The sequence below is a fragment of the Aedes aegypti genome, chromosome 3, assembly GCF_002204515.2.
Source record: "Aedes aegypti strain LVP_AGWG chromosome 3, AaegL5.0 Primary Assembly, whole genome shotgun sequence".
Taxonomy (NCBI): domain Eukaryota; kingdom Metazoa; phylum Arthropoda; class Insecta; order Diptera; family Culicidae; genus Aedes; species Aedes aegypti.
This window is the reverse complement of record NC_035109.1, coordinates 223909408-223933556: the sequence shown is the minus strand read 5'-3', so window position 1 is coordinate 223933556 and position 24149 is coordinate 223909408. Positions and strand designations below refer to the sequence as shown.

General features: G+C 35.7%; 1 protein-coding gene across 1 annotated transcript in view; it reads right to left on the bottom strand.

Moving 5' to 3' along the window:
- LOC5572123 (allatotropin) overlaps window positions 1–7924 on the bottom strand; it is a 116729-nt gene extending 108805 nt beyond the window's left edge. Inside the window, 1 exon segment of the mRNA XM_001660152.2 lies at window positions 7060–7924. Coding sequence (XP_001660202.1) covers window positions 7060–7065 — 6 coding nt within the window. The 5' untranslated portion in view covers window positions 7066–7924.
- Between the last annotated feature and the right edge of the window lie 16225 nt (window positions 7925–24149).

The following is a 24149-nucleotide window of genomic DNA, read 5'->3' as shown; positions in this document are numbered from 1 at the left end:
TTTTTTGTTTGATTTCGAGGGACTTGCACATATGTTTGAATTTGCCTATCTATTTGTTTATGTACATTAGGGCGGTTCAAAATTAAAAAATGTTTGAGAATTCAATCTCACATATATTCCTTATTATCTTTACTATAAAAATAGTGTTCTGTGAAATTCGCAGCTTTCTAGGTGGTGTTTTAAGGTGGCCCAAAGACAATGTAGGTTTATATGGAAATTACTATGAAGAAATTTTGAGGTATGTTCCAAACACGCTTGTACTGTAATGTCAGTACAAACTTATTATTCCATTGTAAAAGCTCATTATTCAAACCATAATAAAGAAATTTGCTGAAGTGAGAAATTCAATTCGACAGATAGCAGAAGAGATATTCATGAGTTTGTTTGCTATTATTTAGCTTAACCCCTCTATCGGCAGCTTCATTTTTTCACCACAAAAATGTATTTAAATCGCGATAACTTTTTTGTTTCTCTATATTTTTCCACCATTTTTCACAACTTTTCAAAAAACGGTTCTACTTTTGGAATCTATGTCGGTATTGACCATTGGTCAACTGGTTTTAAAAATATTTCGGTGTTCCTTGGGGGACCGACACTTCCCATATAAAATTTCAATATGATGTTGTAAGAAGTTTTCAAGATCTCGTAACGGCTAGAGTGGTACCAAAAACATAAAAGCTCATTGCTCAAAAACAGTTACACCGATTTGTTTAATTTCTTTACAATAGACTTTCATCAAAGTTAAGTTTTGAAAAGCGAATAACCGAATATGAGAAAAAATCTGTAGCCAGAGATATTTACGAGAGTTATGGCTATGCGTCGGTCCCCCAAGGAATTTTGGAATATCTCCGAATATAGATGACCAATGCTCAAAACCGATACAGATTCTGAAAAAAAGAGAGTTTTTTGAGAAGTTGTGGAAATTTTTTCAAAAATATTGAGAAACAAAATAGTTATCGTGATTTGAATATTTTGAATAAATGAAGCTGCCGGTAGAGGGGTTAATATGGGGTTATAGTACTGCAAACAAGTACAAAAATCCCAAACCCATTTTGGCCTCATGATGTTAGTTTCTAATCTTTTCATAAGCACTGTGCCATTAAGAAAATAACATAAAGAATATAAGATTTGAAACTTCTCAAATACCATCCAAATTAGCGTATTTTTCAGCACCATGGGGCAAGTATATTACATGCCTTATAATCACATGCGAAGCCCTCTACTAGTTAATTCGAATAACTGAAATTGTGTTGTTTGAAAGGCGGATAAGTCACTTTTGTATCTGAGTAAAAAGAGAAATCTCGCATAACTTATGATCTCGTCCTAAAAGCCATAGCTTGTTATTACTGAGCAAACGAATAGATTTACACTTTATTTCAAAATGCTACGACGAAGAGAAGATCCTCCTCTGTCTCCCAGCGGTGACAGTTTTTATTTTGGTCCGTTTATCTGCTTAATAACAACGAGCTACACACTCGGTTATCAATGGTTTTATGGGTGAATAGACATAGAAGCCAAACTTCGAATTTTCAAAAGCACAAGTCTAGAGAAGCAGACAACCGGTAACTCACTGGTCACTCGCTGGTGGCGACTAATAAATAAAATGTTCAACGCAAAATGTTGTCAGGTTCTCAAGATACAAATCTACAAACAAGCTCTTGAAAATTCGAGGTTTGATATCGATGCATCTTCACCTATTAAAAATATTTCCTTATAACTTCATACATCATTATGACCAATTTAAGTACGATTTTCAAGGTTTTTCGTGGACAAGAACTAAAATGACGTTTGAGACAGTTTTGCAATTATGAGTATATCATATGTCATATATGCTTATTACAGCTCTTTTGAGCAAGAACAACTTTACCTTCCAAGCCAAGCTGTTCAAATGGTTTGATCTTGCAGTTTGTCCCGTATCTATGTTCAACGCAATGTGTGTCGGTACAAAAACACATATCCATGAATACTTCACACAACATAAAAAAAAATGTTCTGGACCCCCCGACCGATTATTTTGATTTTGGTCGCAAATGAAAGAGCAAAGTCTAATTGTTTTTAGTTCGAAATTTCAGACTTACCTATTTTTTTGTAATAAAGTTACTCCACAAAGACACCGTGTATAGCTTACTGACCTTTGCAACAGCATAAAAAAATTGCATAGAATATGTTAAGTACTTCATCAGAAATTGAACAATAATCTAGCCAGCAATTTGGAACCCATTCGAGATTTCATCTATTATCCGCAAAGGGTTTTCCTACGGATAAGTGTTAGGTCTTTTGATTGTGTCGATGCAATAGGGATCAGACGTGTCCGGTTCGCGCTTTGCGAAGAAAAAGCGGTGTAATCCAGTCATAAATGTTTGGCCCATCGACACTCATGTTTACCGCTTTAAACAGCTTAAAATTATTGTTTATAAATAGTACCGTTTTGCCTCAAATTCCAAACAGACTCATATTCCGAACACTCGGTTTTTGTATGGCGATCTGGTTGAAATGTTTCGCTGAAATATGTCACCAAATATCAAGGAAATGGCAGTCAATTGCAATTCAATTTAACCGTCTCCAATATAATTTTTACCGCCGGAGTAGTGATGATTCTCTAGTTTAAGACCAGTAGAACAAGCTCAGATAAATTTATTTGCGAAATTATTCATTTGACTACGATTTATTCGTGCTGTTCGGAATTTGAATCAAGGTGTTTGGAATATGAGACAGAATTAACACATTAACACACAATTGTTCGGCATTTGAATCAAAATGTTGTTCCATTCTTTTGTGTTAAAACAATACTAAAACTATTTAAATCAACATTATTATCGGTACATCCAACAGCTAACAGTTAGGCTTTGTGAAAAAAATTAAAATTTACACAAACATCAGCTAATTTTTGCCAATCAGATGCATTTTAAGTTTCTGTTGGCCTTAAGTGTTCGGAATATGAGTCAAAACGGTATATAATATCAAATCATATGCATTTCATTCTGATACAATCCATTCTGGTATACTAATACATGTTGATGACTTTTATTGTGAAAATTTGTTCAGATTTTTCAAAATAATTCAATGAGCGGTGAATGGCGTTCTTACGGTACTTTTCAGTACTATTTTTCTACTGATATTGATATCGATCCCTTTACTATCCTTGTTTGGACCCGTGCTATCGATTTTTCGTTGGACCCGTTAGTGAAAGCTAGCGGTGGTAATCCCAAAAATGTTCATGCCTGGTTGTAGAGCATATATTGGATTATAAAAGTACTGAAGACACAAAATGGCTCAGATTAATATTTATGCAGCTAATAAATCATGAACGCGAGTGTCCAAAGTAGCCCCGTTTGACAGTGTTTAATTTTTTCTTCTGCAAAAGTGAAGTGAAGTGTTGAAGTTCAATTAGTAGTTTTTTCTTAACCTTTGCATGGTTCGACGCTTTGAATGTCGACTTATCGTATGTTTACATTGTCTTTAGCATACTGATAGATGATTTTTTGAACAGAGATTGCATGAATCGCATTACTTTGAAGTTACTAAGTTTGAAGTTATCAAAAGTGTACATTAAGCTAAGTACAGTTGCCTCTCCACATCTCGATATCGAAGGGACCATCGAGATAGGGAGAGATCGAGACAAAGAACAAATTTTTGATGAATACTAGACTGAAAAACACTCCGTTGCCAAGAAAGTAATACACAAACAAACGTCATTTTGCGCTCTTAATTTGTTTTGAATCCCAAAACTTTGGTCTAGTAACCTACGATATTGGTCATATCGACATACGAAGAGAAAATTGAGAACGAAAAATTAATAGAAACACATCGAGATATAGAGATATCGAGATAAGGAGGATATCGAGATATGGAGAGTGAAAATGTATGCAGACTGAAGGGACTTATGAAATCATCGACATAGGGAGAGATATCGAGATGTAGAACATCGAGATGTGGAGAGTCGACTGTATGTTGTTTCACTCAAGAAAAGTAAAGAAATTCCTTGACTGAATGAGTCAAAAAAATTTCTACATAGTGCCCGCTTTAAAATGACATTTTTTTTCAACTGCGTACTGCGATCGGAAAAATGTGATTTTTTGGACCATTTCTGGGAAGAGATTTTCCACACATCGAGATAGGCGATTTTTTTTCTTGTCAGTAGCAAACTAGCCTTTAAGATGGAAAGCTACTCCCAAGCTACATCTTTCGGTCATTCGTGCAACTTCGATTACTCTGGTCAATCACGGAGTAGCAACTACCAATTGTTTTGTCTTCAATGCTTATGCTTATGCTTAACACCCACTTTCGATTCAATCAATTGGCTGAGATATAAGCGAATACAATACTTGCCCTCTATTGCCATTTTGGTGACTTCCAAAATACTAAGGTTACAGATGAATTGATCTCATTTTTTGGCGAATACTTGTTGTAAGATTCAACCTTTCAAATTTTTGCCATCGGAATACTCAGATACTAGATCGATCTAATACTATTTAACTACTTGGAAAACTACTTAATTCCTGCTACTATGATGGAACTATAACATTGTTATAATTCGTCAATATTGGTACAGGATTTAACATCAGTTGGAAGCTGATTCCAATATTTATATGATCAACTTTATCGAAGACACCCACTTTGTATCTATTCATTGAAGTATATACGAGTGAAATATTTGTCCACTAGCGCTATGTTGGTAGTGATTTTTTTTTCCTAAGAAGTTTTTAAGCGAATAGGACTTATTTAGTTGATCAACTTTCCGAAGACACCAACTTTGCATTGCATGGGGACGGACCTGGTGTAGTGGTTAGAACACACGCCTCTCACGCCGAGGACCTGGGATCGAATCCCATCCCCGAGATAGTCACTAAAAAATTTCAGTGACGACTTCCTTCGGAAGGGAAGTAAAGCCGTTGGTCCCGAGATGAACTAGCCCAGGGCTAAAAATCTCGTTAATAAAGATAGAAAAAAAAAACAACTTTGCATTAAATCACTGGACTGAGATAAAAGCAAATAATATATTTGCCTACTTGCTCCACCTTGGGAGTATTTTCCGAACTATTATGACCGAATAAAATGTTTGCCCACAAGTGCTATCTGGTGAGTGATTTCCAAACTAATATATTTTTTAAGCAAATAGCTGATTTACTTTGTATATATAATCTTGGTGTCTAATCGCTGGACGGAAATAAAATCGAATTGAATAATTGGCGAACATCTCCATCTTGTGAGTGTTTTCCAAACTATTATGGTTTTGGGTAAACATGTATCATTTAAATGTTCAACTTTATCAAAGCCCCCAAATATGTATCTCATAACTGGACTGATATAAAAGCAATTAAAATGTTTACCCACTAGCGCCATCTTGTGAGTTTTTTCCCAAACTAATAATATTTTTGGTGAACAGATCTTGTTTGATTAATTATGATTCGTGGTTTACGGCAAACCAACCGAGTGGAAATTTAACAACTACCGAAAAACTAAACATTACATATATTTTGGAATTGGATTAAATGGACAAATTGATGTGAAATTTGCGAAAAAAATTTCACGTCTTATCGGTGAGAATCGAACTTACGACTCCCTGTTTACTAGATAGGGCGCGTTACCCCTACGCCACGAGAGGACTCATGGACACAGAAGTTAACCTGAATTCGATTTCAGCTCAATAATCACGTGGTCCTCTTTCGCAAAGCGCACCTCTTTCGAAAGAATTAGATCCTCATCCAAACACAACGCTTTCACACCACCAATCTTGTGTCTCATCGCTGGACTGAGATATAAGTGAAACAAATATTTATACGCCGAAAAGTTATTTCACATGTTGCTTCTAAATGCGTCACTCACTCAGCAGAAATCCGAATGAAAACATTTAGCAAGTGTAAGTCCTGTAATCAATTTTGCAGACAAGTACTATCCTATTTATAGGACGCTGGGCGTTCGGAGCTTCTGTCCTAATATAAGGACGCTTGGGCGGATATGGGTTAATTACTCAGGATTTCGAAAGCATTCTCAATCAAGAGAACGATCACATTGAGGGCATTCGAGCCAAAAGTAATAAATATATAAAATGTCTGTATCCATTTATTATCAGAAAATCGGAACTTTGTCTCAAGAACAAGCTTTTGATCCTCAAGCAAATGTGTATGCTGTACCAATATGAACTAGCTGTTGTAATACCAGGAAGAAAGTTCTGCAGAGGATTCAAAATAGAAATTTCAAAATGATTCTGAAGCTCCCTCCCTGGTATAGTACTAATGAGTTACATGTAATATCCAATGTTGAAACATTGGAACAAATGTTAAATACAATTATTAATAATTTTTGACAAAAATCGTTACAATCTTTAATTGTGACGAATAAAGTATAGTATATCTAGGTTAAGTTAGTGTAGTAAATTGAAAACGTTTTTGTTTCTCTTATAAGCAGGTGAAATCAACTCACATGTACAAATTCTGAACTGCAACAGCAATTGAAATGAACTATGGTACTAACAAAATGTTTATAAGAGCTCAATTTAGTTTTTCCAAATTATGATGATAATGTTTCAAATGATACTAATAACGAAATTAAGAAAATCTCAAATTAAAGAATTGTATCATACACTAGTGGTCCCGGCAAACTTCGTCGTGCCATCAAGTAGGCTGTTGAAAAACGCTTTTGATCGTCCCATATAAAATGACAGTTTCGTTGGCGTTCGTTTTTTCGACTTTCCCGGTGAATATCCTGGGATTTTTATACACACAAACACGTCGGAACCCTTGACGAACGAAACTGAGAAAGAATCATTCAAATCCGTTGACCCGTTCGTAAGCCATTTCGTGACATACAAACACGATTCCATTTTTATTTATATAGATTGAAAAATATGTACATAAATTTTCAAATTATTTAACGTTTGAGTGATATTCAAAAACAATGTTTCTCTATTACTCATTACTCTATTGTGTGCTTCGGTCTTTTAGGGGCGCCGTGATATGTTATTCTCACCTCAGCTACCATGTATTAAGTATTGAATTCTGCGAATTACAAACTACACAGCATCCCCAAAAAAAAACTATAAATCACTTTTCCACTCACCTCCATTTCTCTGCTAGTAGATTACTAAATTCGTCAGAGGTTTATCACGATGCACTTTGTTTTTGGTGAGAAATTTATTGCTTTTCCGCCCGCACTACCCGTTTATTTTTTCTATCTCTTGTTTGCTCACTGTCCACGGAGCGGCGGCTAAACCGACGGTTTCACTTGCAACCAGTTGCACAGATAGCCGAGCACCCCGATTACGGCAAATCTCGTGGAGTTACAAATTTATTCATAGACCCTTTGCGTCATAAATTCATTCACTTGTGACGTGCTGCCCAGGGATTTCCCTTTTCCGTCCTGCTTTTCTACCACTATGCAAGCACTTGTATTTAGAATGGGACTACCGAGAAGATTTAAGTGATTCTGACATGTACTTGTGTTGACCTTTTTGTAAGGAGCAGTGGGATATTGTTAAACTAGCAAGGGAGGAAAAATGCTAAACGCCTCGTCGTGGCTTTTGTTTGGAGCAGAAATTGCAAGTATTTGAATAGGAAACAGGACAAACAATAGCCGAAGCGCACTTGCTCGTTGAAATTGTATGCAATCCTTCACTTTTCAACACTCATGTGATAATGCACATGGGAAAGTGCGGAACCGGATTCAAATTCTCCCGACTCGCTTTCTTCTAGCATCCGTTCGTTCAAATTATTCACAACTCGGTTGCTTCCGTTGAATGTTCAAATACTTTTCTTTTTCTCTTCGACACAGCACCTCACTTTGAAATCGTTTTGCCAAGCAGGTGAATGTTAATCTTCACAGCCCCCAGAAGATCACTTGTTCCTGTTTGTATATCGGGCTCTAGGTGTGTCAACCGTATCCTCGGGGTCACCAACAAGAAGTGCTTACTGCTTCACAAGATCAGTTCCTTTTATTTCCTCTACAATTCATCATCGCAGGGCATTTTCATCATCGGCGACGCTCGTTGCTTTCGTCGGCATCGTTGTCGTCGTCGTTGTCCTTTCGTCTCGTTTTGTTTTAGCCATGGATGACGTCCTCCGACAGCAGCAGCATAAGGATATAGCCATGCGATGTCTTGCGACGCTGTTACTTTTATGCTGCCCCACACCGTAGGGTAAAGTAACTTTAAGAAGATATCCATTTTCAATGAGTGGGTATCCATCTTCTTTTATTTTCCAAATTTGAAATCTTTATTACATACAATCTAGTAAGTCCAAATAGATGGCACAATAGAAGATTCTGAACACTATAACGTGTAGATTTAAGAAATATTTGGTCGACAGTGTTTAACCAATTAACCGATGGATAATAGACGTTATGAACTGCAACAGCCGCTAAACATTAAATAATCGGTGTTCAGACAGAGCGGACTAGGGTAAGTGTTTTATTACATTAGTCACATAACCGACACCGCCAATCGACGTATTGGCTTGTTGTTACATGGAATAGTTGAAAAGAGCGTTCAAATTGCTTTAAAACTGATGAAATATCACTAAAATTGCTAAAACTTTTCTTACTTGTACCAATAGTTGCAGTAAAGTGTTCCTATAGTGAAGGATTCCATAAGAAAATAACGGATTCCACAACTATAGGAACACAAATTAAAAATGTACCGCAACTAAAGGAACAGTGTACCATTAGTGGAGATATTATTTTTCACTGACATGCCGTGGGTTACTGCGATGAAATCATTTTTCTCATTAAGTCAATGGTCGTTACTTCCCGTTACAACTTTAACATGTACGTTAATTGCGTTTCTTGAATTTAGGTCTCCACTATTGGTATATCTACCCTAGATGATATATTGCCCATTGCACGGTGACGTCATCATAAAATCGCTCTCTTTCCCTCCTTCACGAAATCTAAAAACAACGGTGCCAGTACCTGTCAAAGTTGACAGGTACTGGCACCATTGTTTTCAAGTTTTGTTGAAGAGCGAAAGAGAGAGAATTTTGCCGTGAAATGCCTTATTGACTAAGTCAAGAGCGCCATCAATTCTGATTTCTGCTATTTTGATACACTGTCCATTAGGGAGGCTCGAAAAATCGTTTTTGTCCAACACCACTCATTGTATTCTAGATCGAATTATGAGTGTGAGGGACGTTCCGATATTGCAAAGTATCGATATTTGATTCGATACAACTATCGAATCAAAGTACCGATACCACCGATATATTGATTTAAAATATCGATATATCGGAATATCATATGATATATTTGAATGGAGCAAAAATCCTATATTGCTCAGTGACCTGCCGTTTAGTTTCCTAAGATTCGAAATTTTTTCGAATAATCTTGAGTATTGATATTTTCTACCGATATGGACGTGAATGTCTTTGTTAGGATACATTATAGTACGGTTTGAACGGAGACTGCTTTTTTAAATACAGCCAACTCTCCCTAACTCGATATTGATGGACCATCGAGTTAGGGAGTTATTGAGATACAGAACACATATGCAGTGCTTTGCGAAGACCCAAGCTGTCCGATTCATTTTCGCGCGCTCGGAGTGTATTTTCGCTGGCTTCGTCCGTTTGCCCAGTGCTTTGCGAAGACCCAAGCAGTCCGATTCATTTTCGCGGGCTCAGAGTGTATTTCGGTGGCTTCGTTCGTTTGCCCAGTGCTTTGCGAAGACCCAAGTTGTCCAATTCATTTTCGCGCGCTCGGAGTGTATTTCGGTGGCTTCGTTCGTTTGCCCAGTGCTTTGTGAAGACCCAAGCAGTCCGATTCATTTTCGCGCGCTCGGAGTGTGTTTTCGGTGGCTTCGTTCGTTTGCCCGGTGCTTTACAGAGGCCAAAGCAGAGTGCGTGGTCTTTTGATTTGGTTGCGTGTTCCGATGGAACGCGCGACGGAATCAAAACAAAGCGTGTTCGGTTCGCGTCATTCGAGTGCGGACAAAAAAAACGACAATAGTACGTGGTCTTTTGATTCGGTTGCATGTTCCGGTGGGACGCGCAACGGAGTCAAGACCAATCGTGTTCGGTTCGTGTTAATCAAGTGCGAAAAGCTTCGTGTTCAGCCGAGGACGAAGTACTGGTGAGATCGTTTCATGCTTATGATAATTAACTTTTATCGTTGCTATAAGTAACTTTTATTTTATTTTCAAACAAGCTATGAATGGTTCGTCACTACAAGTGTCGACTTTTTCGCGTTTCATTCAAACTTAATATACCATTATGTTTTCATCATTGATCAAAATAACCTTTGAATAGTTCGACATTATGAATGTCGACGTAAGACATTTTTTTGTTGCAACGTAACTTTTTTTTAATTTTATTTTAATTTTCAAACATACTTTGAAAGGTTCGTCATTACATGTGTCGACAATACCCTTATTTCTGTTACATACACTTTTAAAATACGCAATCTTTTTGTCTTCGTCATTACTAAAAATAACCTCTGAATAGTTCGATATTATGAATGTCGACTTTTTTTATAATTTCTCTCAATATATTTTTACTGCGATACAAAAATGCAACACTAGTTTTAAGTTTCGTATTTTCCCTCTTATCCATGGATCGCATCACCGACCAAAGGTGACTCCCAGATCTTTTTCCTTCCTCACTAATCAACCTGTCCCGTGATGATTGTGGAGATGCAGAGGTATTCTCGGTCTTTAGAAGCAACGATCATTACACAATAACGTTCCTTACCCTTCCCAACTCACTGTAAGGACTTGGCCGGCGCCGTTATTGATCAATAATATGAGAGCTGCTAAAATTGCACTTCGAGAATATGCGGAAAATCCCATCCCTTATTCATTTGGATCGAAGTGCAATTCTTACCGGTTCGGATCAATCACGGAGTAGCAACCATTGACATCCCGGATAAAAAATACAATACAAAAACAATATAACGTATTGAAACAGTACCATTCAATGTATTGGAAATACAATACAGTATATTGTAAAATGACAATACAATTACAGTACAATATATTGTTTTGAACAGTTCACTGTATGGTATATGGGATTTTTGCAATATAATGTATGGGTGGTTAAGTATCGTAACAATACAAATATAGATATTTTATCATACAAACATTTTGAAAATACAATACGATATATTGTTCATGTATTGTCTTGATAAGCAATTCGTGTATTGTTGTACAATACAAAAACAATTCAACAAACTGTATCATGGTTGCATTCGTCGTTACAGCTAATGTCAAGTGACTTCTAAAAACTACTTATTTTTACTTTTTGAATATTTTCCACCCAACATTTCTTGCTTTTTGAACTTGTTTTGTTTATTTCTTTCAGCAAAGCTACATAGAAAAAAGCAACAGTTGTTTTACGCGAAAATAGGAATTTGACCAAAATTGTAAGGTATAAAACCAATTAAAAACAATACAATGTTCTGTTACAATATATTATATTGTTTTTGAATTGTATAGCCAAACATAAATAATATTGCTTCGACATTCAATTACAATACGATGTGTTGTATCCAATACGTTATATTGTACATTAATGGTTTATTCCATTCACTGAATGATACGTTTTTATCCGGGATGTACAGTCAGTCTATGCTATGCTATGCTATGCTATGCTAGAACTGACGATTTTCAACCGATTTGTGGTTCCGAATCATAATCATTGCATTGCACGCTAAATATTTGTGGATAGTTTTGTGTATGAAGTTACATTTCTTTTTCTTTAAAGTGTCAGCTCTACTTTGTCACTCGGTGTCCATATTGCCCCAACAGTATAGGAAATTTTCATTTAAATTTTTCAGTCTCTCAAAGTAGCAGAAAAAAATCTACTATATTTTTGAATTTAGCATAAATAAATGAAGATTCAGACAAGAGCTACATTTTCGGTCAGCTTGCAGTCATTTGCCTCTGAAACCTTATTTGGTGAGGTGTGAATGTTATAATTTTAAAACCCAATAAAATCATGCTCCATTTTTTGGTTTAAAATCAATGTTTAAAACAATTTTTCTGAAATTTTAGTGGACAGAGTAAGTTGTTCGACAGGCAACTGAAATATTGTTTGCATCTAAAGTATAAAATTATTCGCATATGCAAAGATACAGGGGGTGTCCATTCTGCCCCGGGTGTCCATACTGCCCCCGGTACCCCTATACGAAAAAAGTTTGATAAAATATACTTCAAATTTTAGGTATATATCAATAAAACCAATGTTTTTTACAACTTTGGCGACCTGTACCTAAAAATTGTGACGTGCTGGGAAATTTCTGAGAACGGCATCAGATTCAGCAACCCCAAATCTACTGGAGACACATAATTTGATCCTTGAGACACGCATATTTTTTGCTGCGCTGTGTTATTTGTTTTTATTTTTATTTATTATTTGACAATGATGACTAGGTTAAAAATATGTGTAAAATGATATTCACTTTTTATTTTGGCTTTGTGCACTAGCAGAAAGCTTAAAATAAGAAAATCAGGAACGTTTTGCCAACTATTTCTCCAGTTTTGTACCTTTGAAAACGCGAGTAAAAGGGGAATCCGCCATTGTTCCGGCCATCTAATATAATTTGGACTGGAGTGTTATCTCAATATCTATACAAAGGTTTCTTAAAATGACGGTCATGTCAAACTAAGAGTTTACGTGTCATTCATGCACTTTGTTCGCTTATTGGATGTGCATTTTAGTGATAATCGATAATTTTAAGCAAATATCAGCATATCCAAGAAATACGCCCACAATCATGCAAGCATGCGACATTCCAGCGTATTTTATCAGATGGCCAAATTATATCAACTGCACAAAAGCCATATTGTGGCTTATTCTGCACGGCGTATGAAGTGAGACGAGTCGAATGAGGTGACAATTATTGTCAGCTTGCTCCCATTTGATCAACATTGGTCGCTTCACGTCACTCAAAGTGAGAGCGACTATCCTCGACTCAAAAGCCGCGCAGAATAAGCACAATTTTATTTTGGACACAACACTACCCACCAAAAGTATGGAATCGCTGCAATTCCGCACTTTAGCATCGCCCTAAATCGAGTGGTAAAAGTTTTTTTTGAAATGACCTCAAAATACATTGATCTAGCACCTCAGAATTACGAGATATTATTCATTTTAGGTGATGCTATACTTTTCAAGGTGCTGCTATATTCAGTATGAGTGTTGCAATACACGATTCCATACTTGTGATGGGTAGTGTATACCTTATATACCAATGTTTAGACTTTAGATAGACTTAGCTTTAGTTTTAGATATGTTTCATTACGTTACCAATGCCAATTTTGAGCGCTATTATTGTATTTTCCAATCAAACATTTTCTGTATTAGATATGTATTTTACAATCATTTTAGGCCTAAAACATGATCTAAATGCTTTTTTTCAGTCAAACATATAGATTTGAAGCTGTAATAACAGTTTGAAAATTGCGCTGTCCCGGGAAACGTGGGACGTCTGGTCACTTTATCTTGATATGTACATCCTCTTGCTTTCGTAAATTTCATTGATGTTCTGTTGAAACATTTTACTGTTTTAATATTTTTGAAACTAATTCGTAATTGTTATGAAAATGGTAATCATGAATTAGTATTATTATATACACTGCCCATAAATGCATAAAAGTCCCACATGATTTTTTCGTCAATTTTTAGTTAATTACGGGAAACGTCATTTAATTGCATGTACTTTCATGGTATTATAAGAAAAAAAAATACATCGAACTTGGTCTGTCCCACATTACTGATAAACGCATGTCAGTCTCGCGACTTGTGTGATAAGGACTTGCGAGAAACTGTGTTAATAAGAAAGTCAAGTAAAGGAAATATATTTACCCACAATTCGTTCCCTTAACGTGAAGATGCATCAAACCCAAACTTCATTTTTTAAGAGCACAAATCTAGAGGACCAGTCAGTGGTTTGATCTGAAAACTTAATCGATTAGTCACACGCTGGTGGTGATCAAACGATTAAGTTTTCAACTCAAACGACTTTTTAGTTTTCTAGATTTGTGCTCTTAAGGTTTGGCTTCGATGCATCTTCACCTCAATGCTACAACTAGATAACTCGATATTTCGATTTTTTGAGTTCAATTTGTCGAAACATAAATCGGAATCAGAATGGTGCTCGGGCGGCGAAGACGTACGCGGAAGCGGTTCCTGTTTTAAATGTAATGTTCTCCATAATATGGAAGAAATTTCTCAAAATAGTAGCGGATAGTGCGTGTCAGTGGATATAGGAATGAATTTTCATGGTGTATAGTGAAAAATTGTGAAATTATGGTATTTTTCGAGATGTTTGATCGATTTTGTAATGGCTTGGCCGATGTGAAGTGAAAAAAAAACCTGGCGTAGTCATTGTATTGGTGTTGTCGTGTGGGTGGAGTGAAGTGAGGGGTTTTTTCATCTGAAGCTTGAATGACGTTGTTTTAATGGGGTTCAATGGTGTTGAACGAATTGTTGTCAGTTGGCTATTAAAGCATTTTATAAATATTTCATAATAAAGTTGTTCAATTCAAGAATTTATATAAAATTATGTGGTTGAAGTGCGCATAGAATTTACTAGAAGCCATGGGTACCTCAGATCAGTAAGCGTGTGTGCGTGAACTTAGCGCATCGAGCATTATGTTGTCATGACAACGACGAAATGTGGTGTTAGAAGTGGAACAACCTAAAGCTGTAGGCCGACGACATAGTAACGCGGCGCGTCAAGCGAAGCGTGACGCGTTCATCGTGTAATTTGCATATAAGCAACGAGTGACGCTATATGTGACATTATAACGCCTTGTTGAATTGCGTGGGTCGTAGTTACATTACAGGATATCCGGAATAATGCACATTTTTTTTAGGATTTGTGAACCCCTTTTTGTATGAAAATAAACAAAAGTAATTATATGGCGCGTGAGAAATCTCAATCTTATTAAATTTTGCGTGAAGTAAACACAATCATTAATGAAATGTTTCGCGAGTGCAGTATATCATATAGTGAAAATAGGAAACCATAAGAAAACTTAAACCATCATTGGTCATCGGATAGGACCAGTTCATAAGGTGTTACAAATCTACATGGGGTTCCAACAAACTTGGTGAGATTGTTCTAATTTATATTGCATTTATTTATCTTTTTATATCATATATAACTGGGTTGGAAGGGACCACCAGGGCACCCGAATGAAGCGATTTGGACAGGGAGCTTGGGACTGCCTCCTCCCTGTTGTTAACATTGGATTGAGGGCGGGCTCTTCGACCCCATCTATTGGGAGTATTCTGTCAATCGAGGGCTTGATTGTACAATTGTTCGTGAAAACTTTCTTCTGGAAGGAGATTCTTTTCCCCTGCCGCGGGTTTCGTGCAAGTGTCTCTGATTGCGGGTCCGCACATCCGTTTTTGGCCCTTCATACAGGAGACTGACTGCTCACGGACAACAGCACAATCTTGATCAAATCGCTTTTCAGATTATTCCAGTGCTATAGGCAGATGCCTTGCTACAATAGACGGTAGAACCAAATCATCATCATATTGAGATACAGAACACATATTTTGAACGTTAAACTTCTCATTATTTTGACAAAATTCAATCGAAATAGTAATTTTAACGTTAAAAATGATACAATTTTTCTACATTTACCTATGTGACAGTTTTCTTACGGTCTGCCAAAATTGAAAATTGTATCCCCCAGAGATGGGCAATATACCTTGATTTTACTTTGAATTCAATCATAATATTGAAATTCATGAAATTTATTAACATTTGGAGGGCATTTGGAACTTTTCATGAAAATATCTAGTTAGAGAGGTAAACGGTATAGGCTTCTGAGGTTTTTTCAAGATTTTAGATAATTCCCAAAAGGGCTTAGAGTCAGGGTCCAATTGAGAAATCTTATTTTCAAAATTTTTGTTTCTTAATTGTGAAAAACGTTTCTTGATTTCTTTCTGCAAATCTTGCCATATAATTTTCATAGCAGGATCGCGAGTGTGATAGTTGAAAGGGATATTTGAAATGTAACAGGGATATGATCAGAATCAAAATCAGCATGAATAATCAGTTGGCTACAAAGATGACTAGAGTCGGTTAAGACCAAATCAATCGTAGATGGATATCTAGAAGAGGAAAAACATGTAGGGCTATCAGGGTATTGAGTTGAGAAATATCCTGAAGAGCACTCATCAAATAAAATTCTTCCGTTGGAATTACTTTGAGAATTATTCCATGACCGATGTTTGGCATTAAAGTCACCAATGACAAAAAATTTTGACTTATTGCGAGTCAATTTTCTCAAATCAGTTTGGAGCAAATTAACTTGCTGTCCAGAGCATTGAAAAGGCAAATAGGCAGCAATGAAAGTATATTCACCAAACTGTGTTTCAACAGAAACACCTAAAGTTTCAAAAACTTTAGTTTCAAATGACGAAAACAGTTGATGTTTTATACGCCTATGAATGATGATTGCAACTCCCCCACATGCCCCATCAAGTCGATTATTACGATAAACAAAAAAATTAGGATCTTTTTTGGGTTTAGATCCAGGTTTTAAATACGTTTCGGTAATAACTGCTATATGCACGTAATTAACTGTAAGAAAATTAAACAGCTCGTCCTCTTTACCATTCAGTGTCGAGCACTCGACACTGAAGAAGTCTGTAAGTCGCAGACGAAATAGGCCTATCTGTCAAGATAAGCAACACATATTAGAGTTTAAAGGTATTTGCTCTCCTTAGTGATTTTAGTATTTTATTTTTTTTTTTTTTTTGCAAAAAGTGAAGTGTTAAAGTTCATTTGTAGATCGGTAACTGAAAAATGAGTATTGTTCTATATTCTACCAAGGAAATTCCGGAAACGACCGTTATCGTAACGGATATTATCTTTCATCTGCCTGGCACGAGCCTCAATGACTCTTTTGCGTAAAGGGCAATTCCAAAAATTTGACTTATGATTAGCCCGCAATAAGAGCATATGAACTCACTGGACAGACGTCCTTGGCGTGAGAAGAACCTCCGCAAATCATGCATTTAGCATCCATGCGAAAAAAATTTGTACCATGACCCCACTTTTGGCACCGACGGCACTGAGTTGGGTTCTGGTAATTTCCTCCAGGTTTCTGGAAATGTTCCCATGTCACACGGACATCAAACAAAAGTTTTGCTTTCTCTAAAGTTTTTATATTATTTAGTTCTTTTTTGTTAAAGTGAACTAAATAAAATTCTTGAGAAAGCCCTTTCCGAACAATGCCAGATTGTTCTCACTAGTATTTCTTGGCACATGAGATAACATCAGGAAATCATAACTTGGTGATTGGTGGAATCAAATCGATGCGATACTATGTCATTGAAAAATGAAATCATGGCTAATTCGCGTTTGGATATCAATAAGCATGCATCGAGCCTCATATGATGGCAGTGGAAAAGTTGTCCACTCTAATTTGCGTAAGGCATATAAAAGAAATTGCTTCTGTACTGATTCGATTCTATCCTCATGTGTTTTCATATGTGGGAACCACACAATACTACAATATTCTAAAACTGATCTTACATAAGCAATGTATAAAGTTCTAATCGTATATGGATCTCGAAAATTGGAGCTAAACCGCTTAAAAAAGCTTAATATATTGGTTGCTTTATGGATAATAGTATTATAATGGTCAGTAAATGCAAGTTTAGAATCTAATATAACACCTAAATCTCTAATCTTATCGCACCTTTGAACATCTTAACCCTTTAATACCCAACCGCGCCTTTAGACGGGGTACACTTTGGAATTTTGTGTATTTTTTCGTAGCTCGAAAATCAAAATGATTTTATTTTTGGTTTAAACCTTGACTCATAACACGCATATAAGAAAAGTTTTTTATGACTTTTGAAACTTTTTTGTATTTTTGAAAATTGTTTGAAAAAATGTATTCTTATATAACCTACAAATGTCTGGGGTTCATTTAACGTGTAATATAAACAATCGTACCTTTTATATTTTTCTACGATCAACCTATCACAAAAGAAGAGCTTGGTGGTATTAAAATAATTTCAAACCTGTTTTTCCGTTAATTACACGGAAAATAAATCCCAGGAAAAAATTGATAATTTAATATTTTTTAAAGTACTGTGAAAACTTGAATTTTTATTATTGCCAAAAATCAGAGGCTTCAAGAAAAAGGATAGGGATGTTCAAAAATAAAAATTAAAAAAATCAAAAACCAAAATTCATAGATTTGCGAATAAAAATAAATGATTGCCCAAAACGTGTTTAGAACGATTTTAAATAACTAAAAATGATATTTAGATTGAAAATAAAAATTTGGGTATTAGATGGTTAATTTTCTCAAAAGACAGTAATCTGCGGTGTATTACGTTTTCCGCTATATGTGATTAGATTACATTTTTTACGTTTAATTTAAGTAAGCTTTTACTACACCATTTATCAAATATACTTATTTCATTCAGATAAATGTCGCTGTCTTTTAAGCTATTGATTTTCATAAAAAATTTCATATCGTCAGCATAAATAAGAATTTTATTTTAACATGTTTTATCACATATGAAATATCATTAACAAACAATATGAATAACAATGGGCCTAAATGTGAACCTTGGGGAGCTCCTGATGTAACATGAACAGGTTTAGATAGTAGAAAAATGCTAAAACTTCAAAATCTGCTCTTGATAAGTGCAAGAATGAAATGTGTAAAAATCAGATATTTATCTACACTAGTCTTGAAATGGCACTATGGTAAAATCGTGCCCATACTTTCTGAGACACCCTATATATTTTCCAACTCAAGGGTAAGAAGACATAAACGTATAAAACAAACAATTTATATTCATATTTTAAACATTATTCTTTGCGATCCGTTACGACTATTTTATGACAGCCCCAGGAACAAAGTAACTGCGATTGACAATATTAGATACCTACATCATAACTTCTCGTTCTCGGCAAATCATCCACCTACACGCCATCGCCTCATTCTTTTCATCTATTCACCAGCGTCACCCACATGGTTTAGCTATTTATGCTATCAATTTCAACATCCATGCCGCCAAAACATCGCCTCTCCATTTCTTACCAGTTGCATATTGTTCATTGCCTTCTGTTTCAGTACAAAAAGGGGAAAATGAACATCTTCGCTGGCATCGTAGTGCGCAAGTGCGAAAACACGTGGTATTTAGTTCATCTCATGGCGGGAAGTTTATTCTTTTCACTTTAAGTTCTTGAACGCAATGAAAGTCTGGATGATGATCAACGAAATTCCAATTCATTGTTTTCGTTTTCGTTAAGAATGCAAATCAATTATTCGTCGTTTGTTGTTTTAAATCAAAAGACTGACTTGAATTGCCACGAACAAAGCACTGCAAGCTTGACATTTACTTTCCATTGTACGTAATTTACATTTTGTCATTTGTGGTATCAGATTTCACCGAGTCAAGTAGGAATTTCTTGAGGACGTCACACCACAATTCAGTGTAATGGATATAACTTTCACTGCTTTGGATAAATGACCTGTCCAAAAAAATGGTTCAAAGAAGTAGCCACTGTTTGATTTCTTCAGTATCGTTACCGTTATCGGAAAATTCGTGGAAACAGTGGGTGGATACATTTGTTTCAACACCAAACGAGACATTAGGTAAAATCAAGGAAGATTTGGTGGATTATGTTTCAAGTAAGTAGTTAAAATACGAATATTATTTAGTTTTTGTGTTTAGAAATGTCACAAATTTCTTCATCTATTCATTAATATCCGCTGAATAAGGTCTAATGTTGGGGCCTTCCTTAGCCGAGTGGTTAGAGTTCGCGGCTACAAAGCAAAGCCATGCTGAAGATGTCTGGGTTCGATTCCCGGTCGGTCCAGGATCTTTTCGAAATGGAAATTTCCTTGACTTCCCTGGGCATCATCGTACCTGCCGCACGATATACGAATGCGAAAATGGCAACTTTGTCAAAGAAAGCTCTCAGTTAATAACTGTGGAAGTGTTCATTAAACACTAAGCTGAGAGGCAGGCTCTGTCCCAGTGAGGACGTAATGCCAAGAAGAATAAGAAGAAGAAGATGGTCTAATGTATGTGTAAATTGCAGTGAAAACTAAAACTCCAATCTCGAAAAATAATTGCGATGTCATGTCCGTGGCAGATGAGTCATCCATTCCCGTTAGTCCAACAATTTTTATTCTTTGGCTAATAATTGTTCGAATAACAATTATATTCATCATCGGGTACATTTTAACCATGACCATCAACAAACTAATATTGTTACTACCACAATTGGGGAAGGCAGCCGTTCGATTTTTTTATTTTGATTTTAATTTTTGTATCTGAACAATTGCAACAAATGATAGATGAAATGCTGAAAATCGCAACTATTGTTAAATCAGTACAAGTTGGCGTGAAGTTTATATAAAAAAGTTAATTTTTTAATATCATTTATTTGAATGTTTCCTGAATGGTTAACAGGAATAACTGTTTCATTTTCGAACAGGTAAAACCGTACATATTACAGTTATTATTACAACTTATTCAAATCCTGAAAACTCAAAAGATATCCAAAATTTTTCGTTTGTCTAAGGGATTGTCTTTATTGAACATATAATGAAGTTACAATCATCATTCATAGGCGTATAGAAAATTAACTTTTATGGTTACACGAATCCAAAGTATTTGAATCTTTGGTTGGATTTGTAAATGAAACAACTTGGTAAATTCCCCCAACAACTTCTTATTTCCCTCTCAATGTACTGTTCTGTAAAATCGTCTGTTTCAAACATAGTTTACAGCCATTCCATGAAAAACCGATCTAGCGGGTCACCGAATTCCGTGAAAATTTGCTATTTTGTTCCTTATCCGAAATAGGGTTACACGTGTTATTGTATTTTTTTATTAGGGTGACCATTTCCGAAATCGCTACTCTGCAAAAGTTTCATTTAAAAAAAAATCATAGCTTTTGAACCGCTTGACCTGTTTTCAATTTTCTTGGACGTTCTGAACCGTTGAAAAGTTTTGCCACAAATATTTTCTTTTAAAGATTTGTTGTTCATTTGAGCTATGTAGTGAAAAGATTTTTTTGCGTTAGAGCCTTAAACATTTTAAAATAAAGCAAAAATAGCCTACAGTAATACCTCGATATAACGTAACTGGATTTTTATTTTCAAAGCAAAATTTATTTGTTCTAAATTTTGTTCTACATATATTGTTTGCTGAGAAAATGGGTCTTACATTGATATTATTGAACTAGCAGGCATTTTCAGTGTATCTTACATACTTTTTCGATATTTTTCCGAATTCGAATATTTTATATTTTTCTCTTTTTTTACTTTTAGTATTTATCGAGCAACGGACTCATGTTCCGTAACCGGTCGTTTGAGAACGTCGCGACCCATTGGAAGCCCTCACAATAGATACCTCAGCCAGCGCAGTTGCTGGCTAGTGTAGTGTGCTATTCCTATACCTAAAAAACAATGCGCTCTCGGGCTAGGCATTGGATATATATAGAAAGCGTTGTGTTTGGATGGGCATCTAATTCTTCCGAAAGAGGTGCACTTTGCGAAAAAGGACCACGTGATTATTGAGCTGAAATCGAATTCAGGTTAACTTCTGCGTTCATGAGTCCTCTCATGGCGTAGTGGTAACGCGCCCCAACTAGAGATGGGGGAGTCGTGAGTTCGATTCTCACTGAGAAGACGTGTAACTTTTTCGCAAATCTTCACATCAATTTGTCCATCTAATCCAATTGCAAATTATATGTAATGTTTAGCTTTTCGGAATAATAATTGCCTAGTGTTTTGTTATGAGAAACTCGTGATAAAACTCCCAAAGCAAATATTTTTGTAGTTTTTGACTGAATTTTAGAATGAATGTTCCAAGAATTCTGTAAAAAATGTTTTCTTTTGGATTCATGAAGAAATCACCAGAGAACATTAAACATTAAAAACAACAACTATCTTTGAGGAATTTTCCATACAAAAGTTTCTGAACGAATACGTGGTGGAATTATTGGAGGGAATTTTATGGGATCTGAGGAACTTGCTCAGTTTTTAAACGAATCCCTGAATAAATTTTTGTAATAAAAAAATCCATAGAAAATTTTCTAGACTTATCGTTTTTAAGAATTACTTGAAGAGCCCAATGAAAAAGAATTATAGCGAGCTTTCTTAAGAAAGAATAATTCATAGTTGAATCCACTTTAAATCCTGGAGAAATTACTTGGTGAAATGTGTGTACTGTGCCTTTGTAGAATTCATAGATATATTTAAAAAAAAACTGTTGGAGAAATTCAAAATAGTTGAATTTAAAATTCCTAGAATCCGGAATTCCATGGAAACAGTTCTTGGAAATATTCTAGAGAAATTTCTGAAGGAATATTTGAACCATTTCTTGGTGGAATTGAATATGAACGGGAATCCGTTAAGTCAATCTTGATTTGATTTTCTTTATTATAGAGGCTTTCAGCCTTAGGCGGGTTCACCTCTTCAAGTCAATCTTGATAAAATGTTCCTAGAAACTTAGAGATTTCTCCTCTGAAATCGCTCTAAAAAATCTGGTGGAGTTCCTGACATCATTTCTGAAGAAAATCTTAGAAGTTTTTAAACATGAATATCTGGAGGATTAACTAGTGGAATTTCTAGAGTATGCCTGTCGGAATTATTTTAAGAATATGTTTTATACTTGAATATCAGGAGAGTTAATGATGAGTCCATGGAGAAATTATTGGCGGAATCTCTAAAGGCATCCTCAGAATGATTCCAGTTGAAATCCGTGGAGAAATTTCAGGAGACACATCAAATTCTTTGAGAAACCATTTGAAGGATATCTGTAAGAATTCCTAAAGCAATAGATTAATATTTCCTCAAGCATTTTTAAGAAAAAATGTTTATCAAATATTCGTTAAATAGATCGGCGATGGGAGCGTGGCCCGATGACACACGAGTCTAATCTGAGTTTGATCTAGTCTTTTTGAATGCAAATTCTAAATCAATGATTATCCAAGTTTCCATAGAAAATTTAAGTGAGTAGCAGGCTTGGTTGCAGTGGTAGCGTAAATGCAACATAAATTAGGAAGAATGATGTATTCAAATATTCAGCAATGACAAAATGTTGGTTTCAACATTAGCTTATAGCTCACTCGAAATCGATTTATGACTGTATTCAGTGGCCCAGATAGCCGTAGCGGTAAACGCGCAGCTATTCAGCATGACCAAGCTGAGGGTCGTGGGTTCGAATCCCACCGGTCGAGGATCTTTTCGGGTTGGAAATTTTCTCGACTTCCCAGGGCATAGAGTATCTTCGTACCTGCCACAGGATATACACATGCAAAAATGGTCATTGGCATTGTAAGCTCTCAGTGAATAACTGTGGCAGTGCTCATAAGAACACTATGCTGAGAAGCAGGCTCTGCTCCAGTGGGGACGTAACTCCAGAAAGAAGAACACTGTATTCAGTGATAGTGAACGCTTGCATTGCTTTGATTTAGTGGTTGGTGTTTGAATCTTGAAAAATGTTTATTGCAGTTCATTGATCATGTTTTTATTCAAAATTGGAAAAATAAATGGGAGCCAAAAATAAGTTACAATTCTTTACAATTCTTTATTTATTTCTTTCTTTATTTGGAGTAGGGAAAAGCCCATTTGAGTAGATCAACATTAGCGTCTTTCTCAAATGGGCGCAAAACCTTCTCTTCTTTTCGTATCAACAGAATTTACATGGTTTCCAAATGATACAATTTTGGCTTACATCTATAATTACATCTAAAATACAACTAGTTATATCCTAAGCTATCTGACAAAGATTAACTACTTCGACTAACTGAGGCTGCAGGTATTTGGCTACATTTTTTACGGAGGGTGTAAAGAGAGAGATGGAAATCGAATTCAGACGAACAACGGTTGAAGATTCGACACATGCTAATAAACGGTTCGTTGTTTCCATAATTAGTGCGAGCACTCTGAAGAAACAGAAATGTGCAGGATCGAAGACGACGGTATGAAATATTGAAGGTAAGTTGTGATAACAACGAAGGGCAATCAATTTTTGATTGAAGAAGATCGGAGATAAACAGATATTTGGATACATCGCGACGAACACTTTACAGCTCTAACCCTATAAGTTTACAACGGTCTTCATAACTAGGTAAATTATGAGGATTACTCCAAGGGAGATGACGCAGTCCGAAGCGGAGAAATTTATGCTGTATCGATTCGAAGAATACTATTTTGGTAA